Below are 22,697 nucleotides of genomic sequence, written 5' to 3'. Positions count from 1 at the left end.
TATTATTACTGTGCACCAATCACTGTAACACCAAATCACAAAAACAGTTGCATTTATTTGAGTGTGCAGACAAGGTTGTTAGTTGTCCAGAAGAGACAAAAAACAAAACAAACAAAAAAAGAAAACAGGCAAATAATGTCTTCACCAGCCTCTGATGGCAAATCGTGATGATATGGCCTTGTTTTTTTTTTTATCCAAACCTATCATTAAGTACACAATATGCACATGGGAAAGCACATTTGTTTAGTCCAGAAGAACACAAAAGACAGAGTTGGACATACAATACTCAATTTTAATAACAACAATAAAGAAGAAAGTATAAACCCTGTCATCTAACATCTTAATTTGCCTGTAAGGTGCACCTCTGGTATCGGGAGACTAATGAAAACAGGGGGAGAGCTGGTACAGTAGGTCTGTCAGGTCAAAAACTGACACGATCACAGCACATGTTCATGATGACAGACTCAATGAAATGTTTCCTATAAAACTGGTAAGAGAAAATGTCCATAAAACATGTAGAAATATCAACAAGTGTTCATTGTAGGAGAAGAGCTACATAAGGAGGGGACACATGAAATTCAAGTATCAAAATAACTAAGACACCGACGAGCTGAAATTACAAAGGTAGTAAAAATCATGGGAACAGAAACATCGACACAATCAACAATACATTAGGCAACATTTTGCATTTGTTTTTAAGGCAGTTGATTAAAAAAGACTAAACAGAACTAGGCATCTTCTTCATTCCAAGTTAAATACAAGCCTAGCCCCGACGTGTCACCAGAGATCCGTTTACAAAACAACTACGCCGGACTCGCACACTAAGCACTTTAGTTTGACTTGTCTTCTGACGTCTGAAAAAGGGTAGAGTTCATGTGGACAGCTGTGGAGTTGTGCTCTAGATTTTTGGTCTTCTTCACAGTGAGGTTTGTCAGGGCTGATAAGGCTGCTGCATGGAGAGCGGAGAGTCACTCTCAGCCTATTGTCTGGCACGAAAAATCTAAATGGTTGGCACGTCATCAGTGCACAGCATGGGGAGGCAGGGAGCACATCTCTTCCACTAACGATTGCCCTTCATGGCCTCCTTGGCTGCTAGGATGAGCGGTGTGAGGCTGGAGAGTGGCTTTGCCAGCTTCAGGAATGGATGCTGCAGAAAGAAACACAACATTTCAGTGCAAGCTGAATTAAAACAGGAGAGTAACCCAGACAGCATGTTAAGGCAGTCAACGTGACAGCTCCTCAAAAGGGAAGCCAAAACAACTGAAGCCCCCTCTCCCACTTGACTACTTGTCAGGCTGTGTAACTGAGGGTAAGGTTCAGTCGAAGAGTTTTTCACTGAGAGGATGTTCTGCTTCATTAGAACTCAAGTACCTTGTGATTATTTTAAAATATCAGGAGAGTGTTCAAACCTGCAGCAGCTCTTTTCCTCCACCTCGTTTCTCTACATCCATTTCCAGACAACGGTTGAGGAAATCTCTGAAGACCGGAGACAGCTTCTCAGGGTTCTGAAGCTCAGGTGTGCCGTTGGTGGCAATCAGGTACAACGCCTGTAGAAGAGGAAGAGGAACACAAAAACTTGGAAATCTTGTTTGACGATACAAATCACTTTATCAAAGTGAATCATGTCAACCTGGTGAGTGGAAAAGATTCACAACCTATAAACTTATGTTTTAAAGGGACACAGAGAACATTTTTAAAAGCTCAGCTGAATAAACCAAATCATCAAAACACAGGATTGAACACAGGATGATGTAACATCAGAGAACTGAAAAACATCCCACTGGTTTATAAATTAGATTGGATGTGTGTAGATGAGTGGCGATCTTAAAACACAATGTAGGAAAATCACACAGAGTGCCCCCCTGTTTCATTCATTTTTATCTTCCCAAATATTGCTAATAACCTTTGTTAGAGTTTACAATTGAATAGAAAACCCCCAAAACCAAAGATTTGTGTGTTAAAGACCAGAACATCTGTCATTTTATCTTCTGTAGTACCTTCTTTTAACTAATTTTGCTCACCCCTGTCATTTCTTCATGTAAAATCCCCCCATAGAGAGGTAGATTGAGTATTCAAACCCATTTTGTATATTTTTTCCCTGCTTTGAGTCCATAAAAATGTTGATATACATATACAACTCAACTGTGTGCTAATGTTGAGTTGTTGTCTTTGGTGCACGTGGTGCTGACTTTCAGTTTCAGCACTACAAACTAGCACCTGTATGGCATGTTTATTTTATTTGATGGATGTTGCTTGATCCTCTCATTTAACCAACAAACAGCAGAATCCAGTAGATGCATATTATTTGTCACTATTGTTTCCTTTATTCACACTCTACATGAATTCTTTTTTTGAAGCCAATCAAAAAAATCTTCCTACATAGGCAGAAAAACTGGGCAGAATTTTTTTTTTGCTAACAACCAGTCAAGTATTCTGAGCACAGCTCTCATTCTGATGTCGTTGTTGACCATGGAGAGCAGAACGGCCTCTCATGAGACTCCTGACTCACTGCAGCTGTTCAGAGAGCATGCCAGGGTCTGACACAACAGACCATTGATTCCATAAGTTGACATAATTTCTGGATTATACACTCCTGTGAAACGCTGAAAGAACAGATGAGTTCATTTGGAGTGTGTCATGCCATTAAAATAAGAAATAAGCGTTTCACTCACTCGGAGTGGGTTCTCGTTCAGGTATGGAGGTTCTCCTTCCACCATCTCGATGGCCATGATTCCCAGGGACCAGATGTCCACTTTGGGCCCGTACGCCTTCCTGGTCACCACCTCAGGAGCCATCCAGTACGGTGTGCCCACCATGGTGCTGCGTTTGCTCTGCTCGGGAGTGATCTGAGCGCAGAAGCCAAAGTCGGCTGTAAAGCAGAAAACAGTTAAATACCCGGCTTCATCGAATACTGTCCCACAGTGACACGCTTCTGGGAAGAACTACCAACTTTTGTTCATTCTAGTGTAACCAGGAGTTTGTTGTGAATGATTTTGAGCAGTATCAGTACACTTCCCATACTTTGGTGCAGACACCCCACCCACAGATTTCTGGATGGACTCTTTAAATACATATTACTAAAAGACTCACTCAGCTTGACAGAGCCGTCCATCCCCAGTAAGACGTTGTCACTCTTGATGTCTCTGTGAATGACTTGGTTTGCATGTAGGAAGTCCAGTGCCTGCAAACACTGTACTCACACACCCATGCACGCACACACCGGTGGAGGAAAGGGAGAGGATGATGGGAGTTAATCTATTGTGTCAGGATTTGCTTTTCAGTTCATGTCTCTGGTTGATGAGCGTGCACTTTACCTCCCTGCAGACAGCAGCTATCTGAGCCTCGTCCATACAGGTTTCTGTGACCACGTCTGTCAGTGAGCCTCCAGCCAGGTACTCCATCACAACAAACAGCTCCTCCCCCATCAGGAAACTGGAGCACAGGAAGGAAACAGGATGAGCTAGACCTTCACTAAGACTGAAAAAAAACCACATGGGCCACATTTTCACCTTCACTCACCTGTCTAAGAAGTTGACAATGTTGGGATTCTTCAGCTCCTTCATCACCAGAATCTCATTGATGATGAGCTCCTTCTTGGGCTGCTTCTGTAGGTTTATCTGTTTAATAGCCACCTGGAAGGATGCAGAGTGTTTTGATTTGGTCTCTTTTTTTAAGCAATAGCATTTATTCTTAGAGCATTTTAAATGATTTCACTCTTACTGTTAAACATTTGCAGCAAAATAACAAAACCATATACAGCGGGGAAAATAAGTATTGAACGCGTCAACTTCTTTTCTCATCACATCTATTTCCAAAGATGCAATTCAAACAAAATTTCTACCAGAAATTGGTATTAACTCAAATAATCCACACATGAAAAGAAATCTAAATGTTCAGGTCCATAAATAATGATTATGTGGAATTAAGTGTGATAACACAGGAAAAAAGTATTGAACACGCTAACTGAGACTCATCTAATACTTAGTGGAGAAGCCTTTGTTTGCAATGACAGCTTCCAGACGCTTCTTGTATGTTCTTTTTTTTTGAGACCATTTGAGAGTCAACTTTGCCGTGTGCTTTGGAACGTTGTCCTGCTGGAAGGTCCAGCTACGTCTCATCTACATCATCCTGGTGGGGCTTCTTTAAACTAGCTTCAACATGCTTTTTCTTGAGGAATGGAGTCTTGCGGGCTGAGCATCCATAGAGGCCATGGCGGTGGAGTGCACTGCCCATTGTTTTCTCTGTAACAATTGTACCTGCTGCCTCCAAGTCCTTCTGGAGCACTTTCAGGGTGGTCCTTGACTCTTTGAGCACTCTTCTGACAACCCTCTGACTCCCTGGTCAGAAATCTTGCAAGGAGCTCTTGTGTGTGGCCTGTTGATGGTAAGGTGGTGCTTTTTCCACTTATGAATAATGGCCCCAACAGTGCTGACTGGAATATTCAGGTGCTTTGATATAAGTCTGTAACCAGTTCCATTCTGATGCTGAGCAACAATCAGGCTGTAAATGTCTCCAGAGAGCTCTTTGCCTTTACCCATCATGAGGTGTGTCGTATTTAACTGCTTGGTGAAAAAACGACCTTTTTTATAGGACCACCAATTTGTTCTAGCCCAGCTGATGTTGGTTTGCACTAATTGGAAGTTCAAATAATAATATCTGACAGATTTCAGGTGGTATGGTGCATTTCCTTGCCAAAGTATACAGCCTTTCCATGGTGTGTTCAATACTTTTGTCCTGTGTTATCATACTTAATTCCACATAATCATTATTTATGGACTTGAATGTCATGATTTCTTTTCATGTGTAGATTATTTGAGTTAATAACAATGGTAGAAATTTAGTTTGAATTGCAGCTTCAGAAATAAATGTAATGAGAAAAAAGTTGACGTGTTCAATACTTATTTTCCCCACTGTTAATGAGCCTGTGCTATAGGTTAAGTTTAAAATACATAAATGAGCATCAAAGTCAGTCTTTACCTCCTGTCCTGTGGCGACATCGATGGCTGTGAAAACGGTTCCTGACGCACTGTAAGCAGAAAAGATGAGTAGTTTACTTCAAGGTATTTTAATTTTGACTTCAAACGCATCAGTTGTGCAGATTCTTTCCTTAAATTGAACTTGTAGCTTGACTCAAAGCCAAACCGGATTCAGAGAAGTTACTGGGTATTGTTGAAAAAACTGGACATTAAATCAACACACATTTGAAAAGCAGCAGCTGTGTGTCAACTTACCCTTGACCAATTTTTTCATATCTGGTGTATTTCTTCTTGGGATCTCCGATACTGACAATGGTTCCTATGAGACAGATAAAACATGTCACTTATTTAACAAACTGAAACAGGTGGGATTTTCTCACTGTCAGTACATTTAAGAGCTTAATTATTCATCAAAACTGACTCAGTTTGTCCATTATCTCCTCATCCGACATCTTGCCCTTCTTCTTCTGTCTGTCGGCAGCCTTGGAGGCTGCGTCTCCGTCCACGGCGGTGCATGGAGCAGGGAGAGGATCAATGACAGAGCGAGTGTACACCTGCACAACAACCAATAAACACACCCACGTTAACCCTATACACAATCAAAAATTAAAACAAACTTTTCTCACAGGGACTCACACTCTTTGTGTGCTCTGGTCTTGGTGCCACAATGGGAGGAGGAGCCTCATCATCGTCATCATCATCAATGTCTTTTATGTTTGGAGAAGAAGGCTCAGTTCCTTTTTTAACCGGCTGGTTCAGAGAGAAAGAAGTGAGTCAGTTTTTATGAGATGAAATTAAGAAAGAAAAAACTCATATCAAACAGAATGGTCCACACTACAGAGTACTTACTGACTGAGGGCCGGGACTGAAAGCGTCTTTTTCTGTTAATGACAAAACAAAAAGACTGAGTGTTACTCAAAACTGTACTAAAGATGAGTTTAAGTCAGGGATTACCTTTCTGTTGACTATGTTTCACAAACAACACTACTGGTCAAACTTCACTCTCTGTAAATATACTTAAAAAATACATAAAAGATAAAGATAAAGATAAGATATATAAAATATATTATATATAAAAAGAATATATACTTTCGCACAGAGAGGAAAAGAAAAAAACTAAAAAAAAGTAGTACCTTCATTAAATTTTGTCACTTAAATGATATTCAGCTGCAGATATTCAGCTGATAAAAATGAACCTTCAACTCGTTACTGTTTATCTTTTGCAGTTTAGTGCCCTCAGACTCTTTTATTAGTCAGCAAGAATGTCATGTTTCACCTTTGAAGGGTCAAGGGCATAATGCAAACGATGCAACATGTGTTCATTGAGTGAGTTCAAAAAACATACCCCGAGACACAAATCTGCTTGATGCTGTCTCTAAAGATGATCAGCATTTAGATATCCTGACTTCCTGAATTGCATCAGAAATGATAGCGACACCTCCATTTAGCAAACACTGATTGTAAAAGTAGTTCTCTTCTCATCTTGAGGACAGACCTGACAAAGCTTGACTTTTTTTTACTTATCTGCATCATGATGTTGTTTCAGTTGACTTAAGAATTAGTTACTAGAAAAACTGTTCTTTTTTCTGCTCAGCTGTGGTCTTACTGTATGACTTATTCTTAACAGTGAAACTGAGACCAGAGCAGATAAGAGAACACTCCTCAGGAGATATAATGACTGAAAAATTACCACATTTAATTTTTAGAAATAACTGATAGTATGAATTTCTCTGTTGCCTGTGACCTGTATGAATCTGTCTACATACTTGTTTTAGCGGAGCTACACAAATATTGTCTTTAGTTATAGTTTGAACACAATGAACTTTGCTGAAGGATTTTACTCAGCTTTATAGTTTTCATCACTGAGTCTGTTAGTTTTGGAAGAAAGGAGACCTCTGCTGATCACATGGAACAAGGAACACTTGAGGGTCTTTTTAGACGTGGTTGGTTGAGTTTGGAGTTCAGCCTGCCAGGCTGTAGCTCCTGTAATGCTTTGTTTTTGATAATGCACAGAAAAGAAAATGCAGGAGTAGTCTGACAAAACGGGAAATGACTTGGGGTTTTTCTCAACGGATGACTGGCTTTTATAAAGCAGCACTTATATTTTTTATGTTTTCAAACAACTGAGTATCTTTACCAGATAAGTTCTCTCCAGTGGAAGATGAAAACATGTTTTCAAACCTTGTGGAAATCCCAAATGCTCTGCAGTTAACTGTGTTAGGTTATTGTTTTGGTTTAGTTTTTATTTCTTACCTGAAGAGGAGAAGCTGAGGTACTTCTGACGGCCGTTGCCTGTCGAGTCATAGAACTTGAGAACGTCAAGCACAGCCTGTGGGTTCTTCTTCTGCTCGGACTTGGTGATGTTTGAGGTCTGCAGTAGTCGCGCCCATTGCTCTGGCATGCCCTGAGAATAAAACAGACAATAAGATGGCAACATGGGCCAACATGGGAAAGTTACAACATAGCTTATGATATGAAGTTTAAAATGTAAAGCAGCTGTAAACTCACAGTGAACTCTCCTGTGACAGCATCAAAGCCAACATGAATGGTGTGTTCAAAGTCTGATGGCGGTGAGATCTCCGGTCGTTCTTTGTCTCTATCTTTCTTTCTTCCACCTGGAAATGAATAAGAACATCATGAGTGGTTTGGTCGCAATCAAAAAGAACAGCAAAGTTCATGAGCTGGACAAATATCTGCCTTCGTTTCACCTTTTTCTGCCCCAGAGAAAATTGAGATGATCTTGTTGCGAGGTTTCCTCTCCTCGGGCACAGATGGCAGAGGTTTGGAGCTGTGATTGGCTGAGAGTGAGTCTTTGCTGGAGCCGGTGCTGAATATGGTGCTGCTCATCCTGACGGGGGGAGCTGGGGGCTTATCCTCGGGGTCTCCGTTATCACACATCGCTGGAAGAGGGTCTGAGGCTCACAGGGCTGAAGATTGGTGGCAGGTGGGCGAGGAAGGAGAAAGCAACAAACAGAGAAGGAGCGAGGCAGCGCTCACATCAGCAAGAAGCACAGCTGTGCTCATGCGCTGCAGGAGGATGTGATGACAGCAGGTCAGAGAGGAAGCACCCAGGGATACCTGGTAAGATTAAAGACAAAAGGTCTGTCATCCCTTATAATCTGACTGTGTAAAAGTCAGTACAGTCAGCACATTGTCAGTGGCTGGGTCATCAGTTTCTGCTATGTTACTTTTTGGACCTTTTAGCTTCATTAACATAATATGCTTATTATTTAGTGAAGGGATATCAGATTTCTAGGAAACTACTGAGTAAGCAAACTTAAAGGTTCAAGCAATTTAGACATTTAGAAAACCTTTTTTTAAGCAGAATTGTTCAAAACAGCTTTTACCGCTCTAACCCTAACCCAGGCCTAACATATTACAAAATTCTGAAAATTAATGTCTTGATGTAATGACGATTAAACCAACAAAAACTCCCAAACTACTACGTCCTTTCTTAAGATTAAGCAGAGTAATTTATGTTATTGGAGCTCCTGTTGAGTTTGTTAACACATCAGGGAGGTGAGGGAAGAGATAAACACAGTCTGTCATGTTTTCAGTCTCATTATCTCTGATTTATCACCACCCAGCAGTACACACAAACGACACAAACAGGAGATTATTGGAGGATAACAAATCAGTTGACAATATTCACAAAAGGGGATGAAAGCTATTGCCTCCTGATATCGGAACATAAATGAGATCACAGCTAATTGAAGCACTTCTTATTCCTCTGTATACCAACGAGTTTTGACAGAACTGTGGTTAGCATTTCACCAACGTATTTTACTCTTTTGTCATGTCAGAAGTCAACTTACGTTCGAAATGGATGAAATCAGAATTAAAAGTTGCTTTTTTCACAGCGAACAAAAGGCAACGCCTTAGCCTGCCTGGCTTACATGTGAAAATGTAAACATGTGGACATATATCCGGTATTTAGCTACATAACGGTCTAAGTATGTACTAAAAAGTGCCCTTCAAATGAGTAGCAACAGGGGCGGCTAGCATGCTAACCTTAGCATCAACTACTTTGCCAACAAGTGTGCTAGTCATAAGCTAACGTTAGCATCAGGCTATTCTAACATTCGCAACATACCGGGGCTTTCTGTTGGCTTCTTAATGCTAAATAGCTAGACCACAAAAGTTAAAGTGATAAATTCCGGGAAGTAAGTAAGTTGGAGAAGAGAAAATAAGGGCAGGGAGAAGCAGACTGATCTGTCTGGGCTAACAGAGGCGGTGCAGGTTAGCGGGGCTTACCGGAGGCTCCGCACCAGCTCAACTTGAAAAGAACTTTAGTCCCGGACGACCCTCGACGGTCTGGAAAATACGTGTAAATCCGCAAGAAGTTCCTCTTCTGTTGTGAGATAATGTGGTGGTCCAAGAAGAACACAAATAAAGTGGTAAAAACGTGACTGTAACTATTTACAATACAACTTTTGTGGTGTCTCCGCGGCCCCGGGATGATTCCGTTATGGCGGAGGGGAAGCGGAACTACAGACCCAGCCCAGCCTGCTTCTCATGGAGTGTGTGTGAAGTTTGTCTGCTGTTACACACAAATAACAATCTACATGTATCACACCAGAGGGTGTGATATGCAGGGTACAATACATGCGTTGAACTATTTCATTTGACACTTAAATTACATACAATATGCAGGAACATGTTCATGCCCTTTGGACTGAGGTAGCCAAACTCAGGCACTTACTTCTGCAGGTGGTATGAAGAAAGTGCAGCAAACACTAAAAATTTGCATTTTTTTAAACCTTCTCTTTAATTTAGATACACATGAGCCTGAAAATGCTATGAATATATGTGCGTTAATTATTTTGAGATCTCAACTTTTTTATTATCAAAAAAAAAACAAAAAACAAAAAAAAAACAGAAAGACAAAAAAAAAAAAAAAAACTTGTTTTCTCAAGGCAAAGGGATAGACACCGTCAGCATTGCTGATCCCAATTACAAAACTGACGGATGACATTTTCTACCTGGTTACCTAAAAATTGCACATTAACTGGATTTCTTGCACCTAATAATCAGTATTATTGACACTGTCCTTTGTAACACATGGGTTTGCACGCAAAGCACCCTCAAAAACATGGCATATATTCTTAGAAAAACAAGTTGAGATTTAAAAAAACCCCACCTGAAATTAACTTATCTCAATAAAATAAAGGAAATAAAATGTATTTAATCACCAAACGAGGAGGCTGAGTAATAAATGTATAATAGAACTTGATTTTAGAGAAGTGGTTTGAGATATTTCAACTTTGCAAGCTTTACAAATCTACAGTATTTATTTCCATGAAATCTTTAGCTGGGATATGTCATATCCTTGAAGCCTAGAAGCAGATATCTATGAGTTCAGTCATTCAAAGTGTATAAATAAAGAATGGTCTGTTTTTTTGAATTCTGCCTCCTGAACTGAAATGAAATTAAAAAAAAAAAAAAAAAACTTTTACTCTTGGTACCAATTCCAGTAACAATGCCAACTGAATTATCTGAATCGCCTCAGATTACAACCAGGAAACTCCTTTTAGTTTTACAATTATTGTGTTCTCTGTTGGTTTCTTTAGTGTAAGCCCATTCATACTTATATCACCTTTTTTTCATTCTGTTATATTAAGAAATTTTGGATTAAATATTGATCTGGACTAGGACAAATTCGTTTTATACAAGACCCTGAGTTTAAAAAACAACATGTCACATTCACTGTTTAATCCTATGTTTCCACATGTACTTGGACAGCCCCACACAGCAAATCATTGTGACCAGAAGAGTTCCTGCTGAAACAGGAATCACCAGAGACCCATCACCAACTGGGACCTGTAAGGTCACAGACATCTTGTCCTAGAAGATCCAAAAAAAGAGAAACATACGACCATTAGTGTGATAGAGTGTCGTAAGATTGAATGTCATATTCCTCAAATAAATGCAAATGATTGAAAAGACCCACCTGCTGGTGATAAAGTCTGAGCCATGCACATGTGCTTGAGTTGTCTGATGTACACGGAGCTTCCATGACAGCGTGAGACTCTGTATTGTCCAGGTGTGTGCCTGAAAACAACAGAGTAGCTAAGATTAATTATACCTTCAAGTTACAGGGGGAGAAAAGAAGGTATTGAACCTTCTCCCTCATGGCTGCAAATTTGTTCTCAAATGAACCAAACATCTTGATGATGCATTCTTTTCTATTTTGATGAATTTAAAGTGTCTGTGAGGAATGATCTTGTTTAGATGATTCTGGCACACCCTCTGGATGAGCTCAGTAGTGTTTTTTCTGATATGCAGACTACATTTCTCATGAGCCCCATCACCCACTGTGTTAAAGATGTGTCTCATTTGTTGTTAAAGTAAACAAATTTATACAGATTCTTCTTTTCAATCCTACTTTCCCTTGTTCTTATGATTTTCCTTCTCCTGCAGAGTGATGAGGGGATGAAATGATCTATAGCTACGAAAAACTATTAACTCAAACGTAACAACTTAGTTTTTGTTAAATGATTTCTGATTACGTGAATATTAACTTTTTGATGCTCAACGAACAGTGAAACATTCAAATGCTGACATGAACATTACATCTTGTTCACAGCCATTGAGCTCTATAGACCAGCAAAGCCTTGGTTGCAGAGTTCTTAGTTTTAACAATACTTTAATAGAAAAAAAACAAAAACTTATTCTGCTTCAGTATCAACCATTAGAATAAAACCTGATGTCAAAAGTTGTTTCTTGTTCCTAAGAGAGTAAAAAAATTGACTAAAAAATAGAAGTAAAAAACTCACATTGTTCAGTCCGTAGCAGCAGCTCTGGAGGTTTTATTTCTAGAGATGTGAATGTTTCCCCATCAAAAGACGGCTCATGATATCGAACATGGACAGGGACTGTTACTGTCAGCGGTCTGGGAGTTGACTCATCAAGAACAGGATACAGGTGGGTCTCAAAACCTGACGTCTTGTGAGCAGGTAGCTCCAGGTCAATTGCTGAATCTATTAATATCTTAAAGTTGTAAAAATGTAAGAAAATAAATTATTGATAGTAAAACATAGGATATGATTCATAATATTAGTCTGAAAAAAAATCTTTGTTATTCATACCTGCCAATGTCTCTGATCCCTCAGAGATGAGAGCTGGTATGGATCAAGGTAGATTCCTTTGGGCCACCTGTGAACCAGCAGGACTCTGAGCCCAATGAGATCATCAGACATGAGCTCCACAGAGGTCACCAGCTCCCTAAAACCCATTACGAAGCCGTTACCCTTATACTGAGCCATGAATTTGATATTTAATCCATGTTTATATACATACATACATACATACATACATACATACATACATACATACATACATACATACATATAAACACACCTGTGAAAACCGTTCTTCCTGAGCTCGACTGAAACAGCAGCGGTTTCAAGCAGCTGCTTTAGGACATCACAGCTGTCCCTTTTCTTCTCATCTACAAGAAAGTTTCAGCTTTACTTTTCATCATGCACTGTAACAACAACCACCCAACAAGTTTTATACTTTTACTTCCTGCTAAAGCAGTAAAAATATTGAATTAAAAGTAGCACAAAGACAACACATGAAATGTTGAAGCAAACAATATACATATATTTTAATTTCAAGAATCTAGCAACATGTTTCAAACAGTTGGTAAAAGGACAATGAAACAGCGAATCATCTACAGCACATAAAAACATTAAAAGTTTCAGAGAATCTGGAGAAATCTCTGTACAAAAGGGACATAAACCTCAACTAATACTGGATGTACTTTATGATCAGCCTTCAGGCAGCACTGCATTAAAAAATGACATGACTCTTTAGTGAAATTATTTTAAAAACTATTTTCTGTGAATTTAATTTATAGCTGCATTCACAAGAGAAAATCATGCTGCAGACTTTCCTGGACCTGAGTCTCTTTAAGATGGACTGTGGGAAAGTGAAAAACTGTCCCTTGGTCTTGTGAATGAAAATCTGATACTCTTTTTAGACATTATGGGCAATACATATATGTCCTCCACTCCAAATAGAAGGGGGACCATCAGGCTTGTTATCAGCTTGTAGTTCAGAGTCAGGATCCCTCATGACATGGGTATCAGAAGTGTCCTCCTCTTTTAAACAAAATTTTGCGCTGTGTCTCGACTTTTGGAAAATTGTGAATCTAAAAAAAACTACTGGATTCTCAAATATTTGATTAAAACAGAGTAAATGAGAAAACTTACCATCTCCGGTTAGACCATGACAAATCGTTAAACATGCTAAAACGAGGAACAACGCATAATACATTTAAAACAATAGAAGTTCAGTGAACAAACATTAAACAGGCTGCCAATCCTGTATTATTTCTCTGCTCTCAGTGATGTTGTTTCAGGAAGAGAGTAGTAGGACCCATTTGTAGTTCTAGGTTGAATGTGGCTATGCCTAACTGAAAATAACAATAACCTGGCATTACGAAAACCTAATTAGGCTTTTATATTTTAACAAATCCAAAAATATCATCTCATAAAACTTTTCAAGTGAGAAATCAGTTGGTATTTGATTTTTTTGTGAAAGAAAAAAACCCCTGCGTTCATTTTCAGACAGGCATTATTAAAGACAGAAAGACGTGAGAGGCACGAACGTTTAGCGTCCTGGCAACGGTTGACGCCACTTAAACGCCGCTCGGTCTTTTCCAAGATTTTCGTCGATTTGGGCTCGGCTATTCAATTCTCGTTCAAAACTTAGTAATCCATGTGTAACAATAATTCCATATGTAACTGATTTGGGGAAAGTGGAGAAAGGAGTAATGAGTTTTGAGGCAAAGCGGTGCGGAGTTCAATTCAGTCCTCCCTCAATAGTGTTAATTTATCAACATAAGGACACTAAAAAGGTGCGAAAGAGAATCATGCCTGTGCGGCACTTCTTTAAACATTCGGGTAAGGTATTATCTTTGTGCATTTTAAACTCAAACATGCATACAAAGAATCGTGCTCATCTTTATTAAAATCTTTGTATGATCAAATTGTTCGCTAATTCTCGATAACTGACACATCGAAATGATAATATCACGATACAGTATTTGATAATCGTTGACAGCTATATGCTGTGTTATTGTGACCATGATACTCAAGTTGCCCCCTGTTTTAAAGGCACAAGAGAAATCAACCCTTTACTCTTTTTCTATTAAGTTTATTCACAGTTTTTTGGATATTCCAGAAATGTCATATAATCACTTCACAATTCCTAATCACAGAGTATTGTTTCCATTGCCTCCATTAACTCGAGAATAATAGCTGTGTCATCCCAACATAAAAAAAGAAAAAAGCTCAAGAGAAAAATGGGGCACATAAAAACACGTGACTGCTTGTGTGGCATGTTGTTACACATTCCTGTCAAATGCATTTAATTTGCATGCGTTAAATTCACAGATTTCACCTTCTTCCTCTAGACTGCAGCACAGCAGCAGAAAAGCTGAAGAACAACCCCCGGCACAGGGCCTACCTGGACTCTGTGACCTGCAGTCAGCTGGAGAAGCTTCACATCATCCTGCAGGATCACATGAAGGGCTTCACCCTGGAGCACAGCCTGGCCTCTTTCCACCTTGACCCTGAGGAAGACCTGAACAAGCTAGATGACGAGGAGCTTGCTCGTAAGAAGGGACAAATGGACGAACTGTTTGAGAAGAACCGGAGGCACAGAGATGATCCTGACTTTGTTTATGACGTGGAGACAGACTTCACAAAGACCGCACAGGAAAGGTGCAGTTGGGATGAAGAGTCTGATGATGGGTTTTAAATCTCTTTACTTTTTTGTGTTTGTTTGAGTTGCAGAGTGTGATTCCTGCTTGTGTTTCAAATAACAAAAAAAAACATTGGGTTCTGCCACAGTTAATGAAAACAGGAAAAATATAAACAAATTTGATGAAGCTGGTGTGTTCTCTGGCTTTTCTGTAGTCAGTTTGCTTTTTCTTCAGAACAGCACTCTCAACGATGAAGAATTAAACCACAACACAGACTCTTATCAGGGAAACCCCATAATGCTTGCTTACACAGCAACCATGGCTGTGGAAACAATGCAATGAATCCTCTATTAATCTTCCTGTTTACAAGCAGCCTCACATTATGTGACTGTCAAAAAAAATCTTTGGAACTTTTCTATAAAAAATCAAATCAACATCAATGCAGTCTCATAGCTTCATTTTAGTAGGTGAAACTCACTCTCTAAGCTCAAAGAGAGTGGCATCTGTAGAGGCTGAAATAAGGTTTTGTATTTAACACCAGTATGAGGGAAAAAAAAGATTTCTTGAGCTGTAAATGGTGTGATGAGGGTAACTGAAGACTAAAAAGAAAGTACGATACCCCCTCTAATCTCCCATTAATCTCTTTATCACTCAATCACTGTTTCTTACTCACAGCAGCTTTGGGAGTCGACAAACTTACACCAAAGCAGAATCTACAGGGTCAGAGGTTGTGGTGATTACATGAATCTCAAAGATACTTAAAAACATTATACATTCATTCAGTGTATTAATGTGAGGAGAGGGAAAATATCTATACTCCTATGTGAAAACAACCATGATTTGTTAAATGACAGATTTAGCTTTCGCATGGTCATGATTGTCTTTAACAAAAGGCACTGCAACACATTGAAGTTTCCACTTTGAACAGCAAAGAATGAAACAATGCATGAATTAAAGTGAATATTTATTTGTTATAAAATACTGCGTTTTACAAAATACAAAGACTTTGGCTCTCTTATTTGTGGCTTACACCTAAATTAAATGAGTGATATTCACAGTCGAGTATGAAAGAAGATGCTAAAATCCTGTCAAATAAAATTATAAGTATACACTGATAAGTAATCAATACAACAAATATATCTTTGGAAAAACTGTGTCCACAAAATATTGTCTCATATTTTACAAAACATATATATTCTTTAATATTTCCATGTGGTTTGAAGCAATGGCAAAGTTTTAAATTAGATAAACGTCCATAAAACCAAGCCTGCATGTTTCAAACCTCTTGAGGGGAAAATTTCATTCAAAGTGCTTAAACCTCATTCAGCTGAGAGAGGACACTAGCCGACTGACTAAAAGTACCACAATACATTCAAAGATGTCGCAGGTTTTCTCTAAATTAAAAGGTCATTTGGTTTAGGATAACTCAAAACATTTGTACACTGGTATCATTTGCAGTCGTTTGTGCAGTGTCCATATTTTCCCCAAGGAGGTAGGTAACTGAAAATCTGACACATAGTTCCTTTTACCACAAAGTTCAGTAAGGATTTAGGTGTTTAAATTAACTCTTTAATTTTCAGCAGGATTTTAATTTGTTTAAAAAATACATCTTTATAAAACTGACATTTCAAGTATGCTAAAGCCACAATCCAGGATTTCTGAGTATGTTGGTGAAGACAGTATATACACTGAGAGACTGAAGTGGGAGGACGCTCCGATTATGATTATTTGTGCATGTTTGAGACTAATTTACCCAGAGTGCAACAATTAAACAGATGAATCCATTACGGTAAAGCTATTGAACAAAAACAACAGACTGAAATCTGTAACACAGAAACCTTAACGTACAATGAGAGAGTGTTGGTGCAGCTATACTCTGAATCCACATCAGACCTTTGAAATACATGTTTGACCCACCACTTTGACGCAGAGTTATTGGAACAGACATATATAGATATATGCATATAGAACACTATTAAACTACACCAAACATACATTATCAGGCGAGTACATCTAAAATAAAAATCTCATTTCTTCTTCCTGTCTTGGGTGCATCTTGGACAAAACCTGAAAGATTTAAAAGAGAGCAGGGAAAAGATGAATATGTGTTCACATAAACAGACATCTTTAAGCACAGAAGTCACTCAATGTTCCTGACTACATCATCTGAGGACATGTTCTGACCATCAAATCAGAACAAATGTGTCAAGATGAGCTCACAAAACTAACAGTTTTATGTTATGATAAAAATTAAATTAGGATGCACTCAAGGTTCCTTTCCTTGTGTAAGCAGCTGTAATCCTGACAATCACTGACACGTTCAGCTGAAGGTCGTCGGGTAGGAAGGTCTGGCAGAACTTGAAACAGTCCATGGTGGGGTATCAATTCTGACAAACGATCATGTGATAACCAAAGTTTTATGATGAGCCTAATCTTAACCCTGCTCCAATTCAGAGTTTAAAGAAAGCTAACTCATCTGTATAAATGATGCTGAATGCAGCCTCTGTCCCCAAACTGCCTGGACAGATCCCTGATGATGTTGATTTTAAAACTGTCTAAAAGAGAAACAACTCCATTCTAATGATTGATGAATTAACTTAAAGTTCTCACCATTTTCCTTTGGGTTTGGTGGCGAGATCAACACAAGCAAAGTGAAACCACTCAATTGGACACTGGAGAAAGAAACAAAAACTTCAGCACCACAACAAGAAAGTAAAGAAGCTCTGATAGGACAGAAATATGCTCAGTAAAGACTCACATCAGGGTTATCGCATCCAATCATCTCTCCATACGACACCTGATGACACAGACAGTACGTGGGCTCATTGGGGTCCACCGGCATGTCCAGGACGTCTGACGGTTGCATTGGCAGGAGAGCATCACTTAGCTCTGGGCTACAACGCCAACAGGATGTGATTAGAGATAGTTTAATTTCAACAGTACAAACAATCATATATCAATGATGCAAGAGGTCTGTTTAAACATGAGGAGCCTTACTGAGCCAAAGGTACCTGTTTTTAATCTTTTTCTTTCGGGGGGAATCTTCGTCAGAACCTTTCCTCCCTCTTCCTCTGGATCCGCGTTTCTCTCTCAGACCCCGAGACTCTGTCTCTGCAGAAAATATGTTTATGTAATGAATTGCTGGTTTAGCGGTGTGTTTGTGCTGTGTGTCCCACGTTCAGGGGCGATAGTCCTGGGTTCAGTCCAACCTACAGTCCTTTACTACTTGTCATTCCCACACCCCCAGTTTCCTCCTTTACACACTGATTTATTCACTGGGTAAATGCACAAAACACACAAAATTAACTTCAATGATCAACAGTAGCAAAAAACTTGCATCTTTCTCCACATGCACTATTAAAACATGCTGGATGTTTCTGTGCTGCAGCAGCCTGCACAGCCAACCAGATCAGCTGCTCCTGTAATTGGAAAATTATGTTGAGCTAATTGGTGCAACTGAAAGCTAATGTTTGTTTTCCCCTGAAGGTCACATGATGGAAGAGAGAGGACTGCAACGGGACTGAGATAAGACTGACAAAGAAGCAATTATGAGTGTCAGCATCATTGTTTCAGAAGCCTAAAGGGGTCTTAAACTAGTGTAGGCTCAGTAAAACTATTAAAAATTGTCCTGGTACTCATATATGTTTAAAATGCAGGAGAAGACTTGATTTTAGAAGAAAAGGTCCCACAACAATGTGTTATAAAGTGAAAACATGAGCCCTCTTTCATTGCCTGTTCAAAGCAGGACTGTTAAGAGTGCTGTGACAGAAGTGATAAGGTGGTTTTAAGCTGTTCAAACTTACTTTTCATACTTCTTCCCTCTGTGCTCTCATGGCCGCTTAGTTCCAGTTTCTCTTTCAGCTCATTTTCAAACCGAGCCAGATCTGCATCAAGTCTGCGGATGTGTTTGTCCACCTGCAGGATGGAGAGATCAAACCCTTAGCACATGTGACTTCAAAGCAGTTTTAATCCATCAAAATGGTGGACACTGAATGAACTCTGACAGGTGATTTATTGACTGACCATCTCATACGTCTGCATTGCGAGCTGGACTTTGTCATCACTGAACTCTTTGCACTTGCTGTAGGCGTTCTGGATCTTCTGCAGGTGTTCCACCCTCTGAGCTGAGGCCAGGTTCTTCACATTCACTATGTACTCTTCAGCCAGTTTGTCGATCTCTACTTTCTTTTCTGCACAACAACATGAGTGTAAAAGAGCTGGAGAACAGGTAGGTGTGTCTGAAGGTTTATGAAGATTCTGACATGTCTTAACAGGAACCACACAGGTGTTATTGATAATAAGTTAGGTGAGTCTTTCCAGGGGTCTTTAGTTTGTATACACTGATTCATGAGGACATATATTATTTGATGTAAATTGTTGCAGCTGTGCCTCTTTTGCATCAACAAATCACACTGGCCACATGTGTAGGATTTAAAATCCACTGTGTTTTTGAAGTTAAATTAATTAAAGAATATAATGATCACCTTCAGTCCTGTTATCCAGATCCCTCATCAAAGTAAAGTTCCTCTGTAGCTCACATGGAAGGTTTTCGATGCCTGGGGAGGAAATTGACAAAAAGAAGTGGGTGAAATTTATTGTTTCACATTTAACCATTTCATGTGCTCAACAAATAGGGTTTGATTTTACTCTAAACTCCTGTCATACCACTTCTTGTGATGTTGAAAATCAGAAAAGCATTTTTTGAATCTCTATGAACGATATGAAGTCAAAGATACCACCGCAGCTCTAAGTGGCCTTTAAACTTCTTTCAGTTTATTATGCTTGCTGTAAGATTTACCATAAGTCTAAGTTTTTACACTATCAGCTTAAACCTTCAAACCACGAAGATCTAAGTTACACTTAAATGCACACATTCATCATTAGTTAAATATATTAATGTCTTTCAGATAAGGAGTGCCCAAATATTTGCTGTTATAAAGCAGTTTTACTATATAATTCTAGACGTTTTCTTCTTTGTTGAATTAATTAATCTTGAAATGACTCTTTTTGAAAGCAAGAAAGATGTTAGACATGAATTACAATCTTGATAGTATCGGACGATAAAAGGTCAGACTGCCTTTGATATTCTAGTGAGGATCTGCTAAGTCTAGATGTAGTGAAGGCGCTGTTCCCTGTAACAGCTACATAGGATGCCATCTTCGGTGTCGTAAATTCCAGACATGAGCCACTACGTTGGTATAAACCAGGCTGTAAGTGGTGGTCTCTGCCCACAGTACGGGGGCTCCGTGTTTTCACACTATGTGACGCACTTTAAATTCCCCGCCCCGGCGCTCAACTGTTGACGGGAAACGCGGTTACCAACAGGTTGTTAATGCGTATCTGCTTTCCCATTTCAAACATGTACATTCCCCGCCCGACATGAATGTTTTGAGATGCTGAATACTATAATAACTTTAAGAATAAAGTTACAAAACCACTGTTAGTTTCGGGAAGTTAGCCAAAGTTTGTTATTTCACTGCAGGCTTTTATCACGATGCTGATCAGTTAGCAAGCGGGCTAACTTGTGATCCCTTAGCTACTTGCATATCGATTTATACTGATAGTCACCCACTGAGTGTAAAAGTCTTCACACCGTTATTTTAAACCTCAAACGGGTGTCAGGTGTTCAAGATGTTTCTTCAAATGTACTCACTGTCAAGATAATGTTCCAAGTATATTGCCGTCGCCATGTCGGGTTAGCCTCGGTAGCTTCTGCGTTACTGTCCCAGTTCACTAAGTATTAGCCAGAGAGCTTGTTTTGTGACCCCGGGTTGCCCGTCGGTCAGTGGACTTGGAGATATTTGATCCTGTCTGCAGTGGCAGACTCCTCCGGGTGGCGATGAAAGGACGCTCACTGTTACAGTGAGGGACAGTTGGTTTCCCTCCAGTACACCAACACTTATGTTGCATTCAAGTGCTCCTCAAATGCTTGGAGGAAACAAGTTTGGAATTTCGGTCACAATTAAAACGAAATACATTATTTTATTTCTCAAATTTAATATGGATAGCACCATTAGGGAAAGAAATGATTTCGTCTTGATTTAAAACGGCTGTAACTGTTGGCCAACGTTTACATAATAAAGCATAATCATATCAATGATCACTTTTTTTCGGGGCCGATAAATCAGACTTGATGTGTCAGCTTGTGTTTAAGAAATTACAGTTACATTACCTCTGTTGCAGCTTGTTCAGAGAAATGTATATACTTCAGCATTTAAGTCGTATATGCTGCCTTTAATAGGCTAATTGTACTGCTTGCACGTTTTTCGCATGTTTGTACTAAGACCCATAGACCCACTTAGCAGTGTTTTATTTTCTATTTTTTCTAATTCATGTTTCGCTGTATGGATAATGTGCTTTTGTATTGTCCTGTCTGGATGCCTTTATTGATATTAACTTAATTCTCCTTCTTGTTGCTTTCTGTCTGTTATGTTGATTATACTGATGATACTTTTTTATTATGTAGCTATTCTTGTAGTACCAGTGTAATATTAACTGAATAAAGTTTTTTTCTTCTTCCCATATTTCTTTCTTTCTTTAAAAAAAAATATTCATCTTAAAGCAGATAGATTTAACATCTTGTGGATGTTAAACGAGTGGAAACTAGTCTTTTGGCTTACTTATATTCGACATTTCTACATAAGTGTTGATTAATTTTCATTGTCCCTGATAATGAAATGATTAACACTTGATAAATATTGTGGAAAACTAACATTTCCGATTACAGTGAATGCAATGGAAGACATGAACCAGCCCGTTCTCGCCGTTTGCTAGCACCTTCCAATCCTGTCAGCTGACGGGTTACGTCATTCATAACAAACGCCTCCCACTCCAAAGAGTTAAAATGTAGTGACGATGCTCAGAAGGCGGGGCCAGAGAACAGAAATAACGGCAGTGTCTGCAGGGCCTATTGGTCACGCTTATTCAGTCCAAGTGGAGCATCGTCTTGCTACTGAACATCTCACTTCCGTGTTCGCTGTAACCTAACGGAGCATATCATCTTTTCACGAAACCTAAAAATAACAAGTAAGTAACCAAAATACGTATCTTATTTTGTGTTTGTTGTGGTTTTATTAACATTCAGAGATAATAGTTAGAGCATTTAAGCTGTACGTAAACACCGAATTAGTTAGCTGGAATGCTGGAGGTTGGAAAATCGCAAAAACAAACCTTAGAATATATTCCTGTATTGACGACGAGGTTAATGTAAATAAACAATGTTTAATGTTTTTCCTCTTTTCTAACTTACGTTTAAAACAAATGATGGGGACATGATCACAGCTGGCCTGTTTTAACATACAGCTAACACTGTTAGGTTAGCTGACAGCCGGCTGGGGTGCAGTCAAACCAAAGATTAAAGTGTCCTAAGAGCTTAAAGACAATGTTAGTGTTGATATTGGGATTTATATTACGTTTAATCCTTTCAACATTGTGACTAATAACCATATGGTGTTAAACAAAGGTTCGTGTTGCTGTATTGTTTAACCTTTTTATTGTAATGGTTTTGTTTGTGGATTGTTTAATTTAGCTGGTTAAATGAGCTTATAATTGCACGGACCTTTCTAAAGACAACTTATTCTGTTTTTAAATGTAAATATAGAGTTACATTTGTTGAGAGTCACGAGGTTTTTGTGGCCACTCCCAGTCATCAGCTCTCAGCTTGTTTCACTGTAAACAAATACTAATTTGATGTGAGTAAGTGTGAATAAGTTGTATTATTCTCACTGAAAAAAAGTAATTTTATTAGGTCATATATCACATTTTCAAACAACAGTAGTTGACCTGCAGTGATTTAAGGTGGATTCAGGTAAGGATTAATCATGATTTTTTTGTTATACGGCGAAGACAAGCTGCAAAGACACTCATACGACAAAAAAAAAAAAAAAAAAAAAAAAAACAACACCCCCTAATAAAGACTGGGACATGTAAAACGCTGAATAAACAGTTTTTAAAGGTGTGCATTCACACTCTTCATTTAATTGATGATAAATTATGATTTAGTTTGAGGA

At 38.9% G+C, this 22,697-nt stretch overlaps 4 protein-coding genes across 6 annotated transcripts in view; 2 read left to right on the top strand and 2 right to left on the bottom strand.

Moving 5' to 3' along the window:
- plekhb2 (pleckstrin homology domain containing, family B (evectins) member 2) overlaps window positions 1-22,697 on the top strand; it is a 58,156-nt gene that overhangs the window by 27,683 nt on the left and 7,776 nt on the right. For 2 of the 3 annotated variants that reach the window (XM_074667953.1, XM_074667955.1), the window contains exon 1: window positions 21,568-21,714. The exons of the other annotated variant lie outside the window; for it this stretch is intronic. The gene's annotated coding sequence lies outside the window, so the exon portion shown is untranslated. Of the gene's footprint in view, window positions 1-21,567; window positions 21,715-22,697 lie in introns of those variants that run through there. 3 annotated transcript variants of the gene reach the window in all.
- On the bottom strand, window positions 53-9,530 carry pak2b (p21 protein (Cdc42/Rac)-activated kinase 2b). Its single transcript, XM_074667597.1, has 15 exons — window positions 9,231-9,530; window positions 7,685-8,054; window positions 7,485-7,591; window positions 7,230-7,380; window positions 5,826-5,857; window positions 5,613-5,726; window positions 5,398-5,530; window positions 5,232-5,295; window positions 4,978-5,026; window positions 3,520-3,632; window positions 3,315-3,432; window positions 3,091-3,190; window positions 2,673-2,869; window positions 1,410-1,547; window positions 53-1,147 (listed from the first exon to the last, which is right to left on the bottom strand). The coding sequence occupies exons 2-15, from the start codon at window positions 7,872-7,874 to the stop codon at window positions 1,061-1,063; spliced, it is 1,593 nt and encodes a 530-aa protein (XP_074523698.1). The 5' UTR covers window positions 7,875-8,054; window positions 9,231-9,530; the 3' UTR covers window positions 53-1,060.
- Window positions 13,590-15,193, top strand: cep19 (centrosomal protein 19). The gene is made up of 2 exons (XM_074667600.1): window positions 13,590-13,885; window positions 14,398-15,193. The coding sequence occupies exons 1-2, from the start codon at window positions 13,756-13,758 to the stop codon at window positions 14,742-14,744; spliced, it is 477 nt and encodes a 158-aa protein (XP_074523701.1). The 5' UTR covers window positions 13,590-13,755; the 3' UTR covers window positions 14,745-15,193.
- On the bottom strand, window positions 15,679-20,610 carry ing5a (inhibitor of growth family, member 5a). The gene is made up of 8 exons (XM_074667598.1): window positions 20,342-20,610; window positions 19,173-19,244; window positions 18,712-18,878; window positions 18,492-18,603; window positions 17,700-17,799; window positions 17,447-17,582; window positions 17,299-17,360; window positions 15,679-16,755 (listed from the first exon to the last, which is right to left on the bottom strand). Exons 1-8 carry the CDS (start codon window positions 20,376-20,378, stop codon window positions 16,716-16,718), a joined length of 726 nt encoding a protein of 241 aa, XP_074523699.1. The 5' UTR covers window positions 20,379-20,610; the 3' UTR covers window positions 15,679-16,715.

The sequence above is a fragment of the Halichoeres trimaculatus genome, unplaced genomic scaffold, assembly GCF_033239565.1.
Source record: "Halichoeres trimaculatus isolate MK-OKI-2021-1 unplaced genomic scaffold, fHalTri1.1 fHalTri1_scaffold_4, whole genome shotgun sequence".
In the NCBI taxonomy this organism is placed as follows: Eukaryota; Metazoa; Chordata; class Actinopteri; order Labriformes; family Labridae; genus Halichoeres; species Halichoeres trimaculatus.
This window is presented reverse-complemented; position numbering and strand designations above follow the sequence as displayed.